This window comes from Lissotriton helveticus, chromosome 3_1 (assembly GCF_964261635.1).
Source record: "Lissotriton helveticus chromosome 3_1, aLisHel1.1, whole genome shotgun sequence".
Taxonomy (NCBI): Eukaryota; Metazoa; Chordata; class Amphibia; order Caudata; family Salamandridae; genus Lissotriton; species Lissotriton helveticus.
This window is the reverse complement of record NC_136061.1, coordinates 688,030,026-688,053,483: the sequence shown is the minus strand read 5'-3', so window position 1 is coordinate 688,053,483 and position 23,458 is coordinate 688,030,026. Positions and strand designations below refer to the sequence as shown.

At 42.2% G+C, this 23,458-nt stretch overlaps 1 protein-coding gene and 1 long non-coding RNA gene across 3 annotated transcripts in view; one reads left to right on the top strand and one right to left on the bottom strand.

The window, feature by feature from the left end:
- VPS13C (vacuolar protein sorting 13 homolog C) overlaps positions 1-23,458 on the top strand; it is a 2,773,485-nt gene that overhangs the window by 1,452,616 nt on the left and 1,297,411 nt on the right. For both annotated transcript variants that reach the window (XM_078680824.1, XM_078680823.1), the window contains exon 52: positions 20,521-20,886. In XM_078680824.1, coding sequence (XP_078536950.1) covers positions 20,521-20,886 — 366 coding nt within the window. The remainder of the gene's footprint in view (positions 1-20,520; positions 20,887-23,458) is intronic.
- Positions 1-23,458, bottom strand: part of LOC144822865 (uncharacterized) — a 790,049-nt gene that overhangs the window by 567,207 nt on the left and 199,384 nt on the right. The window contains exon 2 of the long non-coding RNA XR_013608711.1: positions 22,059-22,146. This is a non-coding gene — a long non-coding RNA (uncharacterized LOC144822865). The remainder of the gene's footprint in view (positions 1-22,058; positions 22,147-23,458) is intronic.

Here is a 23,458-nt window from a genome sequence, read left to right as displayed (position 1 = left end):
AAAAAAAATCTCTTTATTAAGTTTAATATTGAGACAAGAAACAACATACATTACACCTCGCAGGGCGCTTAAACCAAAACACCCCAAGCAACAGGCTTGTACCTAACGCATGTGACCTACAGTACAGATTGGTACACCCACAGTCGGTTAAGATACGGTCCTAAATCTATCCACTCAGATTTGGAAATTAGTACAGCATTACAATTACAGGCCAGAGTGATGTGACCCCATTCGGGGCGTGAGTCAGCAGATATTACCTCAGCGGCTCCCAGATGTCCTTGGGTCTGGACATAACCGGCAGCTCCTCAGCATACAATTCAAGAGTTTCTTTACAGTACACTACATCGTTAATCCAACCATCAATCTGAGGAATAAGTCTGCTCTCCCATGTTATAGCCACACTCCTCTTGGTGTCAGACCTCTGGGCCAACTAGCACACGCCGTGTGTGCATTAAGAACTAAAAGAAATCAGATTGAGAGAAGAAATCACCCCTTGAGCAACCATTGGAAAACGCTATGTTGCAAGCGGAATTCCAAGATGGCCGCGGACTCAAAAGATGCTTTTGCGGTCTAATTTATTTTCCCACAGGTGCCAGAAACTAAGGTGAAGCGCGTGCTTAATAACGAATGCGGACTTCACCAGAGATATTTCCATAAGTGGTACCTGGAGTTTAGCGCTCCGTATTGATTCTTGTTCCTTGACAAAAACCGCACTCGGTTTTCTCCCGGTTTGCAATGCCAGGGTATTCCTTGTCAGAAGTCTGTTTCCTTGTCTCGTTGAGCAGTATACAGAGGTTGACATCTGAAGAAAAGGGAGTTGTGGAGGCGTTCCTTCTCTCGACGCCCCTCCTAGCAGAAATCCCTGACAAGCTTTGCACCAATCTATGATTTAACTGCTGTTCCTTGTATTCAACAAAAGGGAGAAGAGAAGATAAGTGGTTGCACGTTTTGTTCCTGAAATAATTACGAACTAGAAAATAAGAAAAATAAAGACTTATAGGTAATACTGATGAGAAAAGAAAGACTTACCTTGTGGAATTATCACCAATGCTGTAAATAAGATGCACCATTAGTAACGTTTTTCGCATAAACTCAAAATGTCAATCTGGGGTCTTCATCAGGACTAAACAAAAGTGTTTGCAACCTATACAAAAAGACCAAAACACATCTATATTAGAAATGGGATTCCTATTAGCCCGGGAGAACTCTCTTCTATGTTAGACCACAGGTACACTGCTCACCGTATTAAATCGATGTAGCGTCTTCAATAACCAGTAAATCAAATGCAGGTAACCATAAATGAACTCCACCTTTATTGACCTTATGCATCAAAATAAAAATAAACACAGTACCCTGGTTAAACAGGTGCCTCATATTCCTTGGCAGCATAAATGATCTAAGGAGAGTATGCCAAACTCACCTTGTTAGAAATTCTATCTACAGACCAAATTACAAAACCAGGGCACGATCAGGCCATCAGTCTCCGTATAAAACAGCGTAATATTCCCTGCCTGTGGAAGAATGAACAAACTTCCATTATATTTACACCCATATTCATATTTGAAATTAACTTCTGCGCCCAAAATGAAATATTGAATATTCGAGACATACCTCTTTGGTTATCTGTACCTACACACCCTTTACATCTTCCTATACGACCATCCTGGGTAAATCCTTACTCCAGTGTAGAATATCAATCTGGCACTTTTGTTACTATAAAGATAAGAGGAAAGGACAAGAGTGGGGGGAAATAAACCTTTGTTTCCTCGTTACACTTCTTTGTTATTGTGTCCACTCCCTCTTCCCCCTTGGGGGTCTTCTAGGGTCTAGATCATAAACGGACTCTGAAGCATCCTTGAGAGGGAGTTAGGAACTAGCATCTTCTGTTCCTGTGCAAGTCTGTGGTAAGAACTTACTGTTAGTCTTGACAGAGTGAAGTGCCCACATTTTATACTTCCACCCGAACAGAATGGCCGAGGGAATTAATCTACAAACCGTGGGAACAGTTCTAGAGGCAATCCAAAAGGAATTGGTAGCCGTTAGAGAGGATAATCAGAGTGTTAGACATGAAATGGTAAATTCCAGAAAAGAAACAGCAGAATTAGCCTTGAGAATGGGACAACCATTTAGTTCAGGAAGGGAAAACTCGAATCCTTTCACCGAAGACTCAAATAGAATAACAACACAAGTAATTCATTCTTTGTCACACGTCATTCCGTTAGCCCCTCCTGAGCGTTTTAGTGGGGATCCACAGAAAGCTCAAATATTCCTCACCCAGTGCTCCCTTCACTTCATGTGTCGCCCTCCCATTTTCCCTGACGTGCAGTCTAGAGTGGCATTTGCTTTGTCATACTTAAGTGGCGATGCAGCATCGTGGTTCATGCCTTTGGTCTCCCGAGATGATCCTCTTTTGCATGACTTTGATGAGTTCAAAAAGGAATGTCTTGGAATTTTTGATAGGCGAAGGATTTTGCAAGCGGTCGACTAAGAATTGCTAGAATTACGACAAGGAAATCTGGATCTTATAGCCTACCTGGCCCAGTTTAACAAGCTGGTAGTGGAGACCAATTGGCCAGAGAGTAAAAGAGCTGCGTTTCTTTATCGAGGGTTAAGAGATGAGCTCAAGGACGTGCTGGCACAAATACCCAATCGACCGACGGAAATTTCAGAACTAGTAGATTTGGTGCTAGAAATCGATTTCCGTCAAGGAGAAAGAAAAGGCGAGATAAGGAGGGATTTCAAACCAACAGTACCAAGTTTTGATAGGGCCAGATCTGAGAACATACGAACTACCGAAGGACAATCGAATCCGGAACCTATGCAGATTGGAACCATAAGTGGCCCTTTAACGAAGGAGGAGAAAGAGAAAAGGAGAGCTGGAAATTTGTGCATGCATTGTGGTTCGATTGGACACTTCGTGAGAGGTGGTCCAAAGAAACCTAAAACATTATTTAAACCGAAAGAAAACTTGCAGCACCAGCTGTAGGAGGAGTTGGCCAGATGGATGCTAATCAAGAATCAACTCTAAAGGAACATCAGGTGGCTCTCCAGTCGTCTTCTCCCCATTTAATTTTGTCCATGCTTATCCAATTCCGGGAAATAACACTGTCTGAAGTCTCTGTAATGGTAGACTCCGGAGCCACCGGAAACTCTTGTGATCTAAAATTTGCAGCCAAGGTTGGGTTGCGAGCTATACAAAAATCCAAAAGCGAGCCAGTACGAGCAGTGGATGGCACCAATCTCTCATCTGGGCCTTAGTGAGCCATACAGAACCGCTACTGATGATTTCAAGTGAAGGACATGAAGAAGTGATTCAATTTATTTTAATCAACGCACCCCAATTCCAACTTAATTTAGGTCTACCATGGCTAACAGAACACAACCCTACCATCAATTGGAGCTCCAGATGATTGTGAAGAATTCCAACTAATGTAAAGAAAACTGTTTTGGAGAAAAAGAAAGAACCTGTGAGAGTAATCCTGCTCACTCTTTGTGTATGACTGGAGCATCCGTGTGTATTATCAAGTCGCAGGAAATACCCCAGGAATACCAAGATTTTGAAGATGTTTTTAATGAAAAAGAAGCTGAACAGTTGCCTCCTCATGGAGTATATGACTGTAAAATAGATCTGGAGCCTAGTTCTAACCTACCATGCAGTCATGTCTATGCCCTAACTAAAAAAGAACACCAACACTTGAAGGAGTATTTAGACAAATACCCGGCAAACGGTTTCATACGGCCGTCCCAATCTCCAGTGTCATCGTCTCTGTTTTTTGTGCTGAAGAAAGGAGGAGATTTGAGGACATGCATAGATTATCGTGCCATAAATAAATTCAGAAAGAAGAATCATTATCCACTTCCTATCATTTCGGTCTTGTTAGATCAGGTTAAGAATGCGCAAATATATACAAAAATAGATCTGAGAGGACCCTATCATCTAATCAGAATGAAGGAGGGCAACGAATGGAAAACTGCTTTCAGAACACGATTTGGGCTATTTGAATACCAAGTTATGCCGTAGGTTCTATGCAATGCCCCAACTGCCTTCCAGCATTTCATTAATGACATCCTTAGTGAATACATAGACCAATGTGCAATTGTATACATTGATGATATTCTAATGTATTCCAGTGACAAGAGCAAACACCAAGAGCAAGTGAGAAGAGTTTTACAGAAGCTCAGAGAGAACAGACTGTTTGTGAAACTGGAAAAATGTGCATTTAATGTTTCCAAAGTGGAATTTTGGGGTTTTATTTTTTCACCAACTAGCATGAACATGGATGAGTGAAAGATAAAGGCGGTTGTCGAGTGGAAGTCTCCTGCAAGTGTAAAAGAGTTCCAGAGTTGTATAGGATTTGCAAACTTTTGCAGGCGGTTCATCAGTGAGTTTTCACGAAAGATACTCCCTCTCACGAAGTTGCTAAGAAAAGGAGTTTGTTTTGAATGGACAGAAGAAGCCTTCAAATCCTTAAAGAAAGGTTTTACCTCTGCACCAGTACTCTTACATGCAGATCCATCAGAACCATTTTATGATGAGACAGATGCCTCAGATCAAGCAGTTGGTGGAGTACTATTCCAACAACACAAAGATACAGGTCAACTGCATCTAGTCGCTTACAAATTGAGAAAACTAACACCTGCAGAAGTAAACTGCACAATTATGGAAAAATAATTATTGGCTATTAAGGATGCCTTTAAAGAGTAGCGACACTATCTCATGGGAGCCCGGCATCAAGTAACATATTTCACTGATCCTCGAAATCTGTAATTCTTGAAATCAGCTAAAACCTTGACGCCAAGACAACTCAGATGGTCTCTGTATTTTGCTGAATATGACTTCGTAATCACTTACCGACCAGGGGCTCAAAATGGAAAGGCAGAGGCCTTGTCCAAATTAGGAACGAACAGCCAAAGGAGTTTGGAGGAAGCTCAAACAATAATACCAAATTCTAAAATAATTTGTGTCACCACATCCATTAGTTTGGAAGAGCAGATCACTCGAGCCATGAGTTCAGAAGATATGCAGGAATGGGTAAAGAAAGAAGTCGAGAGAGAAATTCGACATCAATTACCTTACCACAATGGAGCCTTGTACCTACCTACCAAGGAATTGCAGAATCAAGTAATGTACGAGTGTCAAGACCACCTTTTAGCAGGACACAAAGGAGAATCCAAAACAGAAGATTTGGTGAAAAGACATTATTTGTGGCCTCGAATGACTACCGATATTGAGAAATATGTAAAAACCTGTGAAATCTGCGCTCTGGGAAAATCAGAACGGCAGGCTCCCAAGGGGCTGTTGCAGCCAATGCCTATCCCCACGGGCCCTTGGCACACAATCACTTTAGATCTAATAGTTACCTTGCCTTCAAGCCAAGGTTACAATACGATTTTAGTGGTTGTAGATGCATTTTCTAAGATGGCTCAATTCTTGGTATTAAAAGGGGTTCCAACTGCTAAACAACTAGCTAATCACTTTAATACTCACATAGTTAAGATTCATGGAATTCCCAAAGTCATCGTCTAAGATCGAGGCACACAGTTCTTGTCCCATTTTTGGAAGGCCTTTCTTGGAGGTTTAGGGATTGAAGCCAGATATTCCACCAGTTACCACCCCGAGACATGGGCAGACAAAGAGGATAAACCAAGAATTAGAGCAGTATCTAAGGTTGTTCCTTTTAAAGCAAGATGGGGATTGGCCTGATTATCTATGGGCGGCAGAGTTTGCACACAACAATGCAAAAAATGTCTCTACAGGTTATTCTCCATTTTACTTAAACTATGGCAGGCATCCAAATTCCACAGTAAGACAAACTGAAATTTCAGTCCCAGCAGTTAAGGATTTAATACCACACTTGAAACAAGTTCATCAAAACACTTCACAAAACTTAGAGCAGGCTAAAAAGAAGTATAAGATCTATGCAGACAGGAAGAGAAGAGACGGTCCCTGTTTAGAAGAAGGAGATAGTGTGTGGTTAAGTACTAAGAACCTGAGGCTAATAGGGAATAGAAAGTTTCAACCAAGGTTTATAGGGCCGTACTTAATTGAGAAAAAGGTAAATCAAGTTACTTATCGGTTAAAACTAACTACCAAATTGAAGATCCATCCAGTCTTCCATGATTCTGTGATAAAGAAGGCATCGCCAGAGTTACAGAAAAATTCACCCCCCCAATTTCAATTGGAGTAGAATTAGAAGTAAAAGAAATCTTCGACTCCAAAAAGGTTAAAGGAAAACTGTATTACTTGGTGGACTGGAAAGGTTATGGTCCAGAAGAACGATCTTGGGAGAGTGAGTCAGATGTTCATGCCCCCAGCTTGGTGAAATCTTTCCATCAAAGATTCCCTATGAAACCAAGAGTGGAAGGACCTCCTTTGTTGGGGGGTTACTGTCAGACCTCCGGGCCAAGTAGCACACACAGTGTGTGCGTTAAGAAATCGGATTGAGAGAAGAAATCACCCCATGAGCAAACATTGGAAAACGCTATGTTGCGAGCGCAATTCCAAGATGGCCGTCGATTCAAAAGATGCTTTTGTGGTCTAGTTTATTTTCTCACAGGTGCCTGAAACTAAGGTGAAGCGCGCGCTCAATAACTAATGCGCACTTCACCAGAGATATTTCCAGAAGTAGTACCTAGATTTTAGCTCTCCATATTGATGGTTGTCCTTAAAGAAAACCGCACTTGGTTTTCTCCCGGTTTGCAACGCCAGAGTATTCCTCGTCAGAAGTCTGTTTCGTTGTCTCGTTGAGCAGTATACAGAAGTTTACATCTGAAGAAAAGGGAATTGTGGAGGCGTTCCTTCTCCCGACGCCCCTCCTAGCAGGAATCCCTGACAAGCTTTGCATTAGTCAATGATTTAACTGCTGTTCCCTGTATTCAACAAAAGAGAGAAGAGAAGATAAGGGTTGCACGTTTTCTTACTGAAATAATTACGAACTAGAAAATAAGAAAAATATATAAAGACTTATAAGTAATACTGATAAGAAAAGAAAGACTTACCTTGGTGAATTATCACCAATGCTGTAAATAGGATGCAGGGAGAAGTTAAATGTCAACAGTAGGAATGATTGTACAGATAAGGACTAAAAAATAGTTATGTAGTTTTTTCCACAAGAATAATAATAAAATGAGAGTGAAGAGAGTAAAAGACAGTCTTGACAGGAAGATAGGTAAGACATTAGAATAACATTAAATAGTTGTAGAATCTCACTGAAAGTGTATGTGGTGCTGAATAAAATGTACTGCCAGCATCCTCAGGATACAATTTTGCCCAGAGGTCTATTAATGAGTTGTGATACGCCATAGCGGCTATTGCTCGGTGCGTCTTTTTTTCTGACCAGTATATACCAGACCCACCTGAATCCCTGAGCTCGAGAGCCCGTTAATATTAAAGTCCCCGCAGTGTATAATGGGTTCAGGCCAGTGGTCTAGTTCTATGTCTAAAAGCTCAAAAGTGTCTGGCTCGCCTTCTGTAGACCCATATACTGATACCAATGTTAACTTCTCGCACCTAGTTGTTACCTCTAACAGAACCCATCTACCCCACTGATCCTCCTTCTTCCTGTTAACAATAATGTCCCTTCCTTTACCCAAAATGGCCACTCCTCGAGTCTTGGAGTCTTGCATTTTACGTGCTAACTGCGAAAAACCAAGCTGTTCCAGGAGATATCCCTTTGCCCCCTCTATATGTGTCTCCTGTAGGCAGACAAGATCTAACCGCATTGTCCTAAGAAGTGCAGCTACCCGCCACCTTTTTGTGCCGTCATTAAGCCTACAGGCGTTAATTGAGGCAATCCGGAGGCTCATTAAAACACATCAAAGAGCTCTCCTACCATACCTGCCAATATGTTAAGAAAAAACAAAAAAGCTATGCTGTGCTGTGTGTACTGTGTGTGAAGACCAGATCAGGAAGCTGCTATCACGTTACTAATTGTCCTGGGACACCCTTTCTGCTTCAAGGTGTGTTGGGCCTAGGGGTGCAAATAGAGATGTGTGTGCTTGGGTGGTTCTGATGCCACTGCCACCTTTTCATTCATGAAATACAAATGCGTACCTGTCCTTCACAGTTAGCAATACTGCTGTGGTGGTTCTTTTGTTCAAAATATACATCTACTGAGCCATATCTGTTACTGAAATCACAAACCAAACACCTCAGTTTTGTCCTGGTGCTCAAAGATGAGTTCCTGAGAAACTCCTCAAATGAAGTACTGCTAATATTTATCTCAGATGCCTTCAGATCTTTTGTTCGCCTGCATTTGGATCACGGTGCAAGGCAAATTTTTCTTGCATCCAGAAGTGGGAATGAGGTGGCTGATGCTGACAAAGGCAGTACAGCACATTGCTGTATACAGTCCAATAATAAATCATTCACCCTTCGCCCTGCAAGTCTTGCAATTCTTTCAGGGCAGTCTCGGCACTCGAGGATTCTAGGCACTAACAACAGACCTATATTTCTTGTGATTTAACTGCTCCTTCACCCAATAAACAGTCATACCAGAGAGCTGGGCAGTGATAGCTATGAAAGTGTGAAAGTGGACAAATGAGCATACACACCAACATGCTGGAATAGGAGAGGGAGATATACCCAAAAAGTCTTGGACATTTATTTTCTTTGTAAATTCACATTGAATTGGAGGATTTTTTTATGATGAAGAAATCAAAAATAAAGGCATTTGTGCCTTAAAAATTAGAGCCTCAATAAAATTGTTTGTGTTTGTCAGCCTGGGCTGACGATTGAAAGACATGCTACCCTCCCCAAACCCAACACTCAGAGATACACCATTGCACACAGACTCAAGCAAACATATATGCCCTTTAGTCCCTTGTTAGGGGTATGGAGTGCTTGCTGTCTGCAATACAATACACAGACTTTTGACCCTGCTCTTAGTTCTACCTAGAGCTGGTACCAGGTTGTGTGGAAATTGAGTGTATTACTTGGTGTGGATGTGAGATATAACAGTGTAATACACTACTTAAGGAAATGGAGGGTGCTATATGGTGAGGTTGTATGACCTCACTGTGTAATACACTACCAACCCCTTCTGGTTTTGTTTAAGTCTTAGCTCAACTCCTGGTGGTTGTGGCACTGGGCATTGAGGATTATACAAAGGAAGAAGTGTACGGCATTTAAACAGCACCAAAACAATTGAAGAAGTAAGAAACTCAATACTCAGGAAATCCGACCCCAATTTATAAAAATAGAGTATGTTTTTATGGACACCATAATGAAAATCATACAGCAGAGGGTTCCAGAGATAGTACAAAAAACAATTCATCAAGATCTGTCACTTCACTGTGAACAAGCATTTGCAAATTCAACAAAATTGCCACTTTGAAACTTTTTCAAGAAAAACTTTGTCTGGGTAGAACGCGGTTCTTAGAATTACCTTGGGCTACCGTTTACGACAGGGAACAATTTAAAGGGACCAGCAAGATCCAACAGAGCAGTTACCTCCTTTGGAAGAGCAGTCTTCAGTCCATTGTCAGTGGCTCCTGGCCATTGGCCTATGTAGTGGTCTGTTGCAAGGGATACAGGATGCCGAAGATGCTCAGGGATGCTGGAGATGCTGTGCAGTTGACAGGGGTCTTCCTGGGGCTACTCCGTGGTCCACCGTCCTGGTGAGGTGATTCAAGGCACAGGGGTCGACGTCCCACAAAGTCTTCTCCATGTCAGCAGAAGTCCACGTGCCACGGAGATTCCTTCTTTTTGCGATACCTCACCTTATGGGTGGCCAAGCTGCACTTCAACAACTCTCCTGGATCCAGAAATGTGCAACATTTGAGTGTTGAGTCCTGGTCTCCTGGGCTGCACAGCGTTGATGGGCAGTGACCTGGGCTTCAAACCCGCTCAGCAGGCTTCTTCAGCATTTGTGGCCATATGCTATGAACAGGAAGTCATCAAACTGACTCTTGGAGTCTCTGCTTCTGGCTGGACTTGGTAGATGACTTCTCCATGAGCAGGAAATGGCAGGCACAGTCCTTTCCTTCGCTAGCCCAAGAGGCAGCAGATGCAGTCCACTTTCGATGTAACCTCTTCTGTGCCAGTTCCAGAATCAACAGGACAGTATTTTTTCCTTCCTCTTCTTCCAGTCGTGGGAGATCTGAGGTCTGGGTGCCAGTGGTGCCCATTTAATGCCCAGAAAGTGCCCTCAAGGAGGTTGCAGTTACTAGCCAAGGGGCTATTTGGTTTCCTCCCACTTGATGACAATTTCCTGGCAAGTGTGGCATATAGCTATGCTAGAATGCACTATTTTGTTCACTTTCAAGATGGCAGAACCTCTCAGTGTGTGGAGTTTGGTATCCCACCCTAGAGGTGAAGCTAAGTGAGTTTGCAATTGGTCTCCCTTCTCTTTCCACAATTCCAACTCGTCTATCTCAACAAAGGATCTCTTTTATGTCTCCACAATTTGCCCTTCGAAGGCTGCTTCCCCTTTGAAAGTCACTTTTTGAGTCAACACCTTGTGTGGCTTCCTATTGTTATCTGTTCCTGGGTTTGTTTACATATCTTCCTAGGTTAGCAGAAGGCTGTCTCGTGGCCAGCATCTGCAAATGACCACTAGAGAAACTTGGGCGACAAACTAACAACTTTTTTAAAGTTCTCACACAACAGTTAGGGTAAAATGCTGATTGCTAACGTACTTCTGTTTTGTTTAACCAGAAGCACGATCATACGGTCAACAAATGGTTAAGCATCACTATGTAGCTATTTAATGAAACCCCACGAGGATCGGTCCCTTCCTCCCCAAGTCTTGGGTGGTCCTTAGGGAGCTTTAAATACTGTAGCAGCAGCTTGTTGCCTTCCAGGGTAGGCTTGTTGGCCTAGACCCGCTCACTAGACGGTGCTGACGATTCCGCTGAAAAGTAAGATGTCACCGTCATTGATTTTTTTTTCTGTTCCTTTGTGTTTTAGAGAAAATGAAAATGCACTCTTTTGGAGGTGGGGTGGAGGGGATGTGCCTAATAATGAAAGCGACAAGGTCTGGAAATGAAACCTGACCCAAAACAGATGGCAACCTGAGCGCCGCTCCTGCTATCTCCTATTATATAATGCCAGCACTAAATCAGAAAGCGAGTACAGTAGAGAAAATCAGGAGCCAAATTGAAAGGAGGTGAAAGTGAGTTATCCCAGTGTGCAAGTGAAGGCGGGCTGGAGTATGCTGCATCTTGGTGCAGAGTAACAGATGTTTATTGCCAACCAAATGAATGTTAATTAGTCCGTCGGCCTCTAGTAGGATGAAAGGCTGAGCAGACGTGCTGGGGTTCGAACCTGCAGTTGTGAAGTCAAACATAAGATCAATAGGGTGCTTGCCTCAAAGTTAAGATTGCGTTATATAATGCCAGTACCAAATCAGAAAGCGAGCACAGTATAGAAAACCAGGAGCCGTGTGTGTAAGCAGAGGCATCGCTACCTCTGCCTCAGCCGCCACTGTCAAAACACGATTCTGCTGCCTTCCTCCTTCTACAAGATAACAGCAATGGGCCTAGCATGAATGCGTATGCACAAGTTTCTCTTTGCAAACAGAGCATTGCCAAGGCTGGGTGAGTGCATGTGGCATGTGATGGGAGGGTTGGTTAAAAAGAATGGCGTGAGAGAGAAGCGGGGGCGAGTGAGCACGGGAGCGCAACGAACACGCTAATTAAAAACTGATGGTGACATGACCCCGAACAGACGGCGCCCCTGCTCGTAACCGTAGGCAGATACATTTCCTGTGAAAGGTGGGGCATGCACCCACCTTTGCCCAGAAAAAATGCTAAAATCAAAAAAAAAGTCCAGAGTGATTCCAAGAGGTCATTTTCTAGAGCAGCGCTTGTGCGCTGCGCCAGGCTCGACCTAAAAAGGGAAGTTTGAGCTACACCATGGAATTAAATGGTCAATTTAGCAGTTGAAAAATGCTCTACCAATCTGCAATGGCAGGCTGGGAGACGTTTTCACATTGTTGTAGCCAGGGTGGTACGATTTGTGCTGCAGCCCTGGTGGGACACTTTAAATTACAGGCCCTGAGTACCTGTGTTACCATATACTAGGGGCTTATTAGTAAGTTAACTTATGCCAATTGAGTGTAGCCAATCAAGCATATACTTTTAAGGGTCAGGAATTCGGGCACGAATGTCTTGAATAGCATGCCTTAGTGCACTCTCAGAGGCAATAAACAGCTGCATCAATCCAAACCTTTTGAGGTGATCATGCAAAAAGAGGCATTTACTTACACTGGCCATGATCTGCACTTCCTGCAAATGATATTGCCACCCCCATGCAATCAGTGGGATTAGCAATTATTTATTCACATCAGACATTACCCAAGAGCAAGAGAGAGAGCAAGCATTTGCAATGCAATAGATCTCGCATTAGGAAAGTTTGAGCTATTGGGTCTTGTAAATGATATTTTTTTTATTTATGTGTTGGTTTTGAAAGTAGCGAAATTAATCGCTTTGGCATTTACAATGCCAATACTTTTAACTTTTGCAAATGTGACACCTAGAGCATTTGTAATGCAACATGTTTTGTATTTACGTGACGTAGATGTATTGATATTACAAATAACAATGGCTTTTAATTTTTTTAAAATAATTAATACTTAAATAAAAGTTATTGAAAATTATAATGGCAATAGCTTAAACTTTTGTAAAAACCTTTTGTGAAGATTATGTTCAGTGTATTTTATTGTGATGAAAATCTAAGAACAGAAGTGAAATATTAACATCTTTTTGTGACATTTGTAATAAAGCTTGAAACATTGAGAGAGCATATTTGAGCCAGTTGTTGTTGAATGATTGCACAGATTGATGCTGTGGTGGCGCTGAGTGATGTTGTAGTGGCGACGAGTGATGCAGTGGCGTTCAGTGATGCTGTGGTAGCGCATAGTGATGTTGTGGTGCCCCTGAGTGATGCTGTGGTGGTGCGATAGAGAGATAGAGTGAGGGCGATAGTTAGATAGAGGGAGGGCGATAGATAGAGTGAGGTCGATAGACAGACGATAGATAGAGTGAGGGCGATAGATAGATAGGGAGAAATCTTCGCTCTTCCAGTGCAAGTTTGATAACTACCTCTAGATTTAAGACGTCCAGGGCGGTCGGTAGAGCATTTGGGATAGCAGCTGTAGGAATCTGGAATACCCTTCCCTTGCATATCAGACAGATTAAATTACTGCTCCCATTTAAAAAGAGCTTGAAGACATGGCTCTTCCCTAGAATTGAGTAATATGAGCTCCTCAAATCAGCATATAGGATATCTGTTCTGCCTAGTGACAACCTGGCAAGCCGCAGCGCCAGAATACCTGAAGGGTGACAGTTTTTGTGCTATACAAATTCACAATACAAATACAAAGAGCAACAAATACCCTGGCTACATAAAGCGTAAATAAAAATACAAAGCATAGATAGACTTAAAGAACAAAGGCAGTTAAGGGGGGGCGGGTGGAGAGTTGCCAGGGTGGGAGAGTAGGTGCATAGTTCTCCCTGTGGTGGTGAACGAACATGGCAGCTTAGCACTCACATTCAAGACAACATAGCACTTCACAGAATAAGAACAGCAGCAGCAACAGGAGGTACATATTTTATTTATTTATTTATTTTGAGAGTTTCGTAGAGCGGGAACAAGACCCTTGCGGGTATCAGAGCACTGGCAGTAAATAAAAATATCTAATAACGGTAAAAAAAAGAGTAAACGACCTTCAGTGGGATATGTAAACAGAATAGTAGACAGAACCCGAGTTACATGAAGTGTAAATAAAAATGCATTAGGACAATAAATAAAGAAGGACCAATCATAGTGTGCATAAGAGTACTGAGGTAGTTGTCGAGGGAGATACAAGCGTGGGGAGAGTCGATGCACAGTTTTTCCAGAGGTAGTGATGCATAGATTTACGTGAGGGGTGTGGAGTACCATAGGTCCAAGACTCAGGCAAGTTACGGTGTGACGGGGGGGCAGCGGACAGATGATGGGCAGGATCTACACAGGGATAGGGGACGAAGTCAAGTCCTCAGTGAAAGAGGAATTTGATGGTAAGAAATATTTTTACTTCTTTCCTGAAGAGGGATGTGGATGGGTTACATCTTATCTCAATAGGAAAGGAGTTCCAGATATTAGGGGCACTACCAGAGAAGGATTGGTAATAGGTTTTCGTTTTCTTGAATTTTTGTGACTTGAGAAGTAAAGTGTTCATACTTCTGGAGGATCTGTTTCCACCCAAATGGGTCAGGTTTTGGAATAGGTAAGAAGTGGCATTATAGTGCCGAGCTTTATGGGTCATGCAAACAATTTTGAAATGCATTCTGGCCTCGAATGGTAGCCAATTCAGAGCTCGGAGATCAGGGGTTTTAGGACCCATGATGAGCTTGGCTGCTGCATTAAGTATATCCATAAGGGGAGCAAGCGAGGCCCTACCATGGTCTAGTCTCGAAAGCACAGGTGCATGAGTCGCAGTTGTAAGGTCAGCTGCGGGGAGGAAAGGTTTTCGTTTCCTATGGATGTGCAGCTGATGGTTAGCTCCTCTAGTAATGACGCTGATGTGTTGTTGCATGGAGATGTCTTTGTCTAAAGTGATACCTAGGGATTTAGCGTAGTCGACAATGTGTGGGGTGCATTTCAGGTCATATAGAAGGGGATCCATTCTTTGATGTTGGAGATGGTAGTTGGTGGAGCAATCAGTAAGAAATCAGTTTTAAGGGCATTGGGTTTGAGCTGATTGCAAGCCAGCCATTGTTGCGTTATTGCTAGGGTGTAATTGAAGGTAGGGATATCCTCTGGGAAGTTGTTCTCATGTAGAGTTGGGTGTCATCAGCATGCATATAGTAGGACATGTGGGAGCCTTTGAGGATATTGGTTAGGTGCTCCATGTAGAGTATGAACAATGATGAGGAGATGAGAGAGATTCCAGCGATAGAGGAGCCAGCTTGGATAGAGTGTGATTAATTAGGAATCGCTGAGACCTATTGTGTAGGAAATAGGAGAACCATTTTAGCAACGTGCCGGAGAGGCCCATCCTATGTTCTAGAAGGTTGAGCAGGGTAGTATGGTTGATGGCATCAAAGGCTGCTTACGGATCTAGTAGTATCAAGACGCAAGATTCATTCTGGCAAAGTGAGCGTAGGGTATCGTCGACAATGTGGACCATGGTAGTTTCGGTGCTGTGACCCGAATGAAAGCCAAATTGGCAAAGGTCCAGGAGGTGAATTGTTCAATGTGATTGCGAAACTGTAGGTGCACACAATTTTCTAGGAGTATGGCCAGAGTAGGGAGGTTGGAGATGGGGTTGTAGTTGTTGGGGTCGGACTGGTCGGAATTGGCTTTTTTTTAGGATAGGGATAACCTGACCAATTTTGAGACAGTCTTGAAGGAAGCCTTGGGTGAGAGAGAGACATTGATTATCTTAGTCCATAGTTGGAGTAGGTGAATGCACTCGTTTAGGAGTAGGGACGGGAGAGGATCAATGAAGTGGTTAGAAAATTTCAGGGAGGTCGAAAGATTTAGAGTACCAATCTCATCCAGAGTTATGAAGCTAGACCAAGTGTCGTCCTTTTTGGGAGAGGTGGGGGCGGGGGGAGCGGTTATAAAGGCGAGCATTATGATCCGTAGTGTAGGGTGTATAGTCCTATCTCTGACCCTGACCACATCAACCCATCTCCACCCAATAGCCAATTCATACAGGATAAGTCAGGGAAAGGTGGCCATTGGGCTTTAAGCAGAATGGGTGCTGGACTACCCTCCCTTCAAGTCAATTAGCAATCCTGCCTTAATTAACCTTAGTCCAACAGCCTGTGAACAGATAATGACAGATGCAGGAAGAAAGGATGGAGTGTTAAATGGCTTGTAGTAAGCAAAATACACCTACTCCACACTGGTGCCCACTCTAACCGTTCAGTCATGGCCCTTTCCTCACGAGCATGGCCCACAGTGGTATGACAGAATGATTGGAGTGATGCCAGAGCCTTCAAGGATAACTGGAATAGTGCATAAAGAAAAACCAAATGACAAAATACCAACCAACAAAGGACGATGGTCAAAATTTCTACCTACAAAGATCCATCAATCAATAAAATGCAATAACGTTTTGAACGCCAAATTGTTTCTTATATGGAGCTTTATTTTGCATTTTTGACATTGAAGTACTGTAATAATAGGTGTTACTATTTTCCAATGTAAGGGTATTCAATTAAACCACACTGGAAAGATGGACTACTCAGTCAGCCTTGCCAGTATTCAAACACAAGACATGTTGGTCAAAGCAGATGTCAGAAGCGAGCGTTTAATTCACTGAGGCATCTGGCTGATAGATGAAAAGAGCACATGGAAACAGGACGGCTTCTAACAGAGCCATAAAAGAGGGGATTAGAGTTGAATCCAGTACCATTCAGTTCTTCAGCCACAAGTATCTGCATTGTGCTTGTATTTTTTAGACACAGTTGGAAATCATCCATTAACTAATGGCAGCCAGACGAACGTGGGAAGCACAAGATGAAGCTTCTTAATTTTTGCCCAATTATGAAAACATCCAAGTATCGCCTACATTGTCTGTCCATTTCCCCAGTCACTAGGGCCAGTCTAAAGAGATGAGATGCAATTGGAGTTAGAAAAAAACTTGGCTTTGACCTTTTCATCAATTATGTCACAGCTTAGGAACACCGACTTCTCTCCAGGACTGGACAGTCAGTCTTTCTCAGTTGGTGGAAATTGATGCACTCTGGAGGGAGACCTTTACATGAACTCCTCTCGCCAGTTTCGGGACGAAGTTGATCTACAAAATGAGGAGAGGTTTTATTACCCGGCAGTGAGGCACTATGCTATGCTACTTTACTTTAGTGAATGAGAAGCCAGACTTTTGACGCCACCTAAGAAGTTGGTTGAAATGTTCACTGATCAAACACGGGCTACATCACTGATCTGTATATGCAAATAAAACCTCTGCCTGTATAAAAGCTGACTTCCCATGAACAGTTTGAGAGAGAACTGGGGAACGTAGTTTAGGAAGATCAGTGAGAAGATATTTTAATAAGACACACTAACTTTGCACAACACACAGTTGTGCCTGGGGTCCATCACAGACTATATACTGGCCCACGGATCTAAGAAAAAATATCCCTTTGACTCCAAGAAATTTTAATGTCTTGGAAGTAGCCAGAAGACCCCTCATGTAAGTGGTTACAAAAGATGTGGGTATTGTTGAAAATGGGAAGTCAGTGCATGAGTTGATAGATGCGAACCCAGTACACACACAGTACATAACCATAGTTAGAAAAAAGTGGTTGTGGGTCAGCATTCTTATATAAATGGTTAGTACGACAATCAATATCAACTTGGGCCCGGTAACAGCACTTAACTAGTGTGAAGTTGTTAAGCTCCTCGTTTCAATTTGCTTTTCTAACATTGCCTGTTTTTATGCAGTTCCAAAATGCATACAGTTAACTTGGAATTGCTCCGAGAACTTAGTGCAGACAGCACGGCACAGATACAATGAACAGTGGCTGCCTGTCTTTTCCAGAGCTATGCACTAAGTCTGAAAAAGTCCAAGTAAAACGTGCAATTGCATAGTAACAGTACGTTGTACTGCACTGACGTGCGCCTCAATGATAAGGCCTCTGGGCTCCATAGGTATCCTGTTCTATCAATGTAGACCTCATATGAGCCCTGTTAGTATTCCATTCAGTAAACGCTAAATAAAACCAGAGGTAACCACAAACCCTTTAGTCTGTCACCCTTTATCTGATCTGCTTCTCATACATTCTGTGCATTAACTTCGATAGTATAGGCAAAGCGATAAAAACACCCAGAGGTAAAAGATGTCTCTCCTGGTAAAAGCCACTTACCGCATTGAGAGTTTATGGACTTTAAGGGAAAGAAATGTAAAATGCTCGATTCAGAAAGCACAGTGATGCACGACGGAATTCGACAAAGCAGCTAAAATAATGATGAACACAATATGGCCAGAACAACAAGGAATGCAGCGCCGCAGAGCTTAAAGAGCAGGGATGTCATAACACCCATTCAGTGTCAAAGATATTGATTCAACAGAATAGATTGGAACACGGTTTGCCAGAAGTGGCCTATTCTGTCACAATTAACATTTTTCTCAGGACCTGCACGCAGATAACAGCAACCCGGCTCCTTTGCATCTGAGTGTCAATTAAGGCTGCTTTCTGCCAAGGCAGGAGGCTGGTTCAGGAGGTGATGGTGATAAGAATATCAAAGCGATGCTTTGATCTGCATGGAGCTGTTTGACAAGAGCACATTTCAAAAGCGTGGGAAGTTGGGATGGCAGAGACTGCTGTTGGCAATTTCTCTGCTCAACTCTTTCCTGTGATACCCAAGGCGCAGCACAAACATTTCAAAGGGGGTGTGCGGCTGCAAAGATCACTGCGCCAGCCAGCCAGAAAGTGGGAACGCCAAGAAAATAGATGTAATGGCAATGAAGCGAATGGCAAAAGCTATGGTGTGACAGGTCACGCTGCCCTCAGAACCCCTGTAGGTGGCAGGTAAATATTTAAAACATTATTTTGTTGTACATGGTCTTCCATAGCGCTGTGCAGAAATATACGGGGAAATGTAGAGGAGAGGCAACATCTCTGTTACATGAGTGAATGGGTAACCGCAAACAGATTAGCGATAGAATCATACTGAAAAAGAACATTCAGGATTTTGTACACAACATTCTTTCAAATTGGGGCAGAACAACAACCATACTATATGAAACAGGCAGCATTGAAAGCGATAGCTTTCGCGATCGCTATTGTTAAATAAACAAGCTCTCGGCATTGCTGTGGGGGGGCGGGGCGGGCGGGAGCGCATTGCTTTGGAGTCTGATGCGGGGGCAGAGGAGCAGCTTGGGAGCGCATTAATGTCATGTCAAAGGTTCTTGTATATATAGACATGACATGACATGACATGACATGGGAGCGCATTCCATTGAAGTCTGATGCTAGGCTGATGGGTTTGACGTGCACGCGCGCGTCTCACACGACTGCATCACATGAACTGGACGTAATCCGCAGTTGGTAGAGATTTTGTTTTGCCTACTATATACTCGCCTATTTATCCTTGCGGGATATAATAGTCGAGACCAAAAAACACAAAGTGCAAAGACGAAGGAAGAGAAAGACGAAAAAAACATCGGTGAGGGAGAGAGCAGGAACCAGAAAACATAAGATAAAGAGGTAGGGAGTGCCTGGTGGGGGATTAAAAAGCCATGAGTTGTTTCAAGACTATGCAGCCTTTGTATTTGGCAAATCAACATCTAGGAGCAGCAGCTGAAGGCCTATGAGCAAAGCTTTGGAAATGGGCACTCATTCTTCTACAAATCAAGCGCTGGCTGTGACTGTCATGTGTTGAGGCTGATCATAGGCAGTGGAACGTCTTGTCATGTCATGTCAATAGAGATCCGTCAGTTGCTTAAACGTGTGGCATACCGGAAGGTTCGGAAATCATTCATTAGGAACATAACACATATCCAGTACAATAACACTTTCCTGCACCTAGATTTGTTTTGTTCCCTGTCTCTAACACCACAATTAGCTCTCTTATAATATTAATGGTCAAACCCTCTCTGATACTTTATTGTTTGAATAATTAAATCATTACAATCCACATAAAAGAGACCAAGCTTAACAACATTATTCAAGTGTTTTTCACTGGGCTCCTCCCATCATTCTCAATAAAAGTAAGACAGTAAAATTATTAATATAAAGGTTCTCTTCTAGGACAGGGTAACCTTCGCTTAAGGGACGCTTTGTCAGAAGAGTGGGAACACAATTGGGTGTGCTTCTTGATACTTATTTTAAAAGCTGCGTTTGGGTTAAGGTTCCAGAGGTCACTTGCTGATAATTGCTGCACACATTCGTGAACGAACAGACTTTGTGACCCACCAGGATTGCTGAAGCTAATATCTAACCATAGCAAAGACTCGAGGGAACCAGCTCTGGCCTGCCTTAACTTTAAGCAAGCACCTGCGCTTAGCATTTAGTGGTTTAGGAGACCTAGCTCTAATCGGACCTGAGCTGCATATGCAGTTTTTGGCAAACTCTTTAAATGAACGTCTTTCTCAAATCTTTAGAAATTCTGAAAATGTAATTAAAACACCCTTTACCAATAAATATGTAAACGTGTATAACATCATTAATGAACCAATCAGCTTAGATAAGTTTAAAATACTTGTAACATGGCTCCCAGCTCAAGGTTTTAAACCATCCTGTGTTTTAATACTCTCCAAAAATAGTATATTAAAATACATAACAGCCCTCACAGAGAAAGTATGTAACTTAAACTTGCTCGCCAACTTTATTTACTAAATATCATCCTATGGCATTTATTTACATCCTTCTTCATTTGTCAAATAGTCTACAGATCTCGGGTGCTATGTTTTTGGTACGATGTACCTCAGTGGTGTGTGAGAGGAATACAGAGTAAATTACTGTAGCAGTTCAGCTGAAAAAGTAACCCCTCTGCCCCCCATAATTACACTGCTTACATTTTATTGCAAAAAGCAAGAATGACCTATGACCTTTTTTATACTTATTTTCTGTTTGTTTTAGATATCTCCTATAATTCTGAACACGGTGCTGACAATCATGGCGGCCTTAAAGCCAAAGGCAAAAGAAGATGAATCCAAAGACACGCCTAGCGAAGCCAATAACCTCTGGGATGTGAAAACAATTGACAGATGTCACTATTGGTTTTTAGGAGTTGATGTAGCCCATGAACTGCAAGAAACTTTCACAGACTCAGAAAGCACAAAAAAAATTGAAAGCTTTGACATTGATGTAAAATCCATCCAAATCACAATGGAATGTGGTCTAGGACATCGTACTGTCCCTTTACTCCTTGCAGAGTCAACATTTGTTGGAACTGTCAAAAACTGGACTTCGCTTATGGATCTAGTTGCAGATACGACACTGGAGGTAAAGCAAACATACGACATTAACAATTTTCCTTTTTTTAAATACGTGAATAACATGTTAGGAAATGTATTTTCTGAACAATACATTCGTGTACTCAGTAGCATCCGTGTAGAAGTTGCCTGTCTTCTAGTGTGCTTTTCCTCTCTCTCCTTTTAAAGTCATCTTAACCATGTGATTTCATGGTGCCATCCATCATGCAGAGCACGCCTTGAGGTGCACTTGAATCTAACTGGCATGCTGTTAAGATTAACAATGGTCGTTAATGGCAGTGATATGGCCCTTGTACCACATGTGGGTTTTAGTAACAATGGAAAGCTAGAAATTCAGTTTTCATTAGCCTTTTAGTTTCTGATTAATTTAACCCGTGTTAAAACAGGTTTTGCATTTCTTAAGTCTGCTTTTGTTAGTTGTTAGTCACATCTAGGCCAGTGTTTAATTTGAGCTGGTGGTTGCAAATGGGGCCCACCGGCACTCATTTTGGGCATTAACACGTATTTTGACCATGCATAGCAAGGGTGAGAAAAACATAACCTGGGTGAAAGAAGGAGGAAGAGAAAAACAGTGACAAAAGAAGAAATGAAGGATGGAAAGACCTGCAAGTGGGAGATAAAGACGCTGGGGAGTGTCTTGTGTTGGACTGAAGAGGCATGGGGTGGAATCAGGACTAAGAAGCCTTGGTATTCTGCACCATGACCTTCAATAACGCCGGCTGCGTGCTTTTGGGCAAAACTTTGGGCACAACACTTTATTCTGTGACAAATTAAGCACTGATTAGACTAAAGTATTCTAGGCCACAAAAAAATGATGATTTGAAATGAGTATCCATTGAGAAATAATTAAATCACAACTCTGATGTTTTCGGCTATCAGTGTAGAGGCCCCAGTTATCTTCAACGATGTATCCTCTTTTTTCAAACTTTTAGATGTTGATTTCAGACGGCACTCATGGTGCCTGGCTGCGAGATACATTTCGAGCAAACCACCCAGTTTTCTTTCTTTCTCAGCATCTGTGTTTAAGAAGAGTACTGAATACTACATTCGCACAGCTACCTTGTATAATTTTGCAATGTCTGTTAGAAACGGAAATGTAACAGTAATGCCGTTAGTCTCATATTGTACACTGTTCAGTCAGAGATATGTGCAAGAAGGATCATAGTAGAACACTGGTCTTACCTGATTCTCTACCCAGTCGCCATTTCGTACTTTGGGATCCTTTGGGATATCTGGCTGCTACCAACCACACGCCTTTAATCCATGCCACCTTCACGAAAAAGGAAGAAGTGGGTTCAATTACACTTCTAATAAGACATTCACTTTGCACTGCCTCTGACTTTACTTTCGCCTCGATTGACTCCGTGACAGTCTGACTCTATCAACTCCAATTCCAAGGGATAGTGAATTGAGGGATCAGGCTTACTCCAGGAAGTGGATGATTTGGAACTTAGGCACTGTATAACACCAATATTTACACCCAATAAACCACATTTCCAGTTAGAGTTATGCCTTTGAAAAACAATGTCCTTGTTTACATAAAGACTTTTGCCAGTTAATATAATTTTTCTCAATAAAACCCTTCTGCGGGTGAGTTACTACCTTAAGCACTGCCTCAACAAGAGTATAAAGTCATGCACTGAAGTATCAGCCTTGTGTCTGTCAACCTCCAACACAATGACCCTAGCGAGACTGGCGAAATTCATTCACCAAATTAGGTTAGCTTTAAAAGTCGCTAACGAAAGCAGTACAACTCATGGGAAGTCCACGGCAAGTGCTGCGGACCAAAGCTGAAGGGATCTCGTTATGCATTACCATTGACAGTGCCCCACTTGCACGGCCCCCAAAGAAAGAAACGTCCCTTGTACAGACCATCCTCAAGGCACACAAGGTTGGGAAAAGGCCAATCATACGGGACTCAGACAGGGGTGCTGTATTTTTATTCTTTTTTTTTTATTTACTTTTTTTTTTATTTTTATCTAGTACAGAAGTACACATTTTATTAAGCAAAGAAGTTTGCAATCACTGTTCTTTGTTCTCTCTCCTTTTTACTGTAAAGATTTTAATTAATTGTACAGTTAATAAAGATATCATACCTTAAGCACTACATTATTGTTTAGTAGAAGGGCAGCTGTATTATTTTGTATTGATATTTGTATAGAGCCATGGAAAAGTAGCACTAGATCCTTTTCCTATTGTTAGTGTTAGGGAAACTGCTTTCGTGTTTTTAGTAAGGTTTATGAAATCTCAGCTTGCTAATGTCTTCATTACCAAACAGCAGAGGTGCTAGATAGACTGCAACATTGTATCAAGTTGGCTAGTGTGAGAAATTGGGTTGTTGGCTGACTGGGGTGTGAGTCCTGGTCAAGCAAAAGCCACAACCCCTTGCAGAGTCATCCACAAAAAGCACTAAATTAGCTTGTGCCTAACCTTGGGTAGCTTAGCACAAAAATCACAGGCTTAATTTAGAGGCAATGTGCAAAGTATTTATGAAGCACACAAACCGTAATACAGTGTAATCAGAACACAATGAAAATCCCACACCAATTTAGAAAATAATGTACATATTAATAAATTATCAC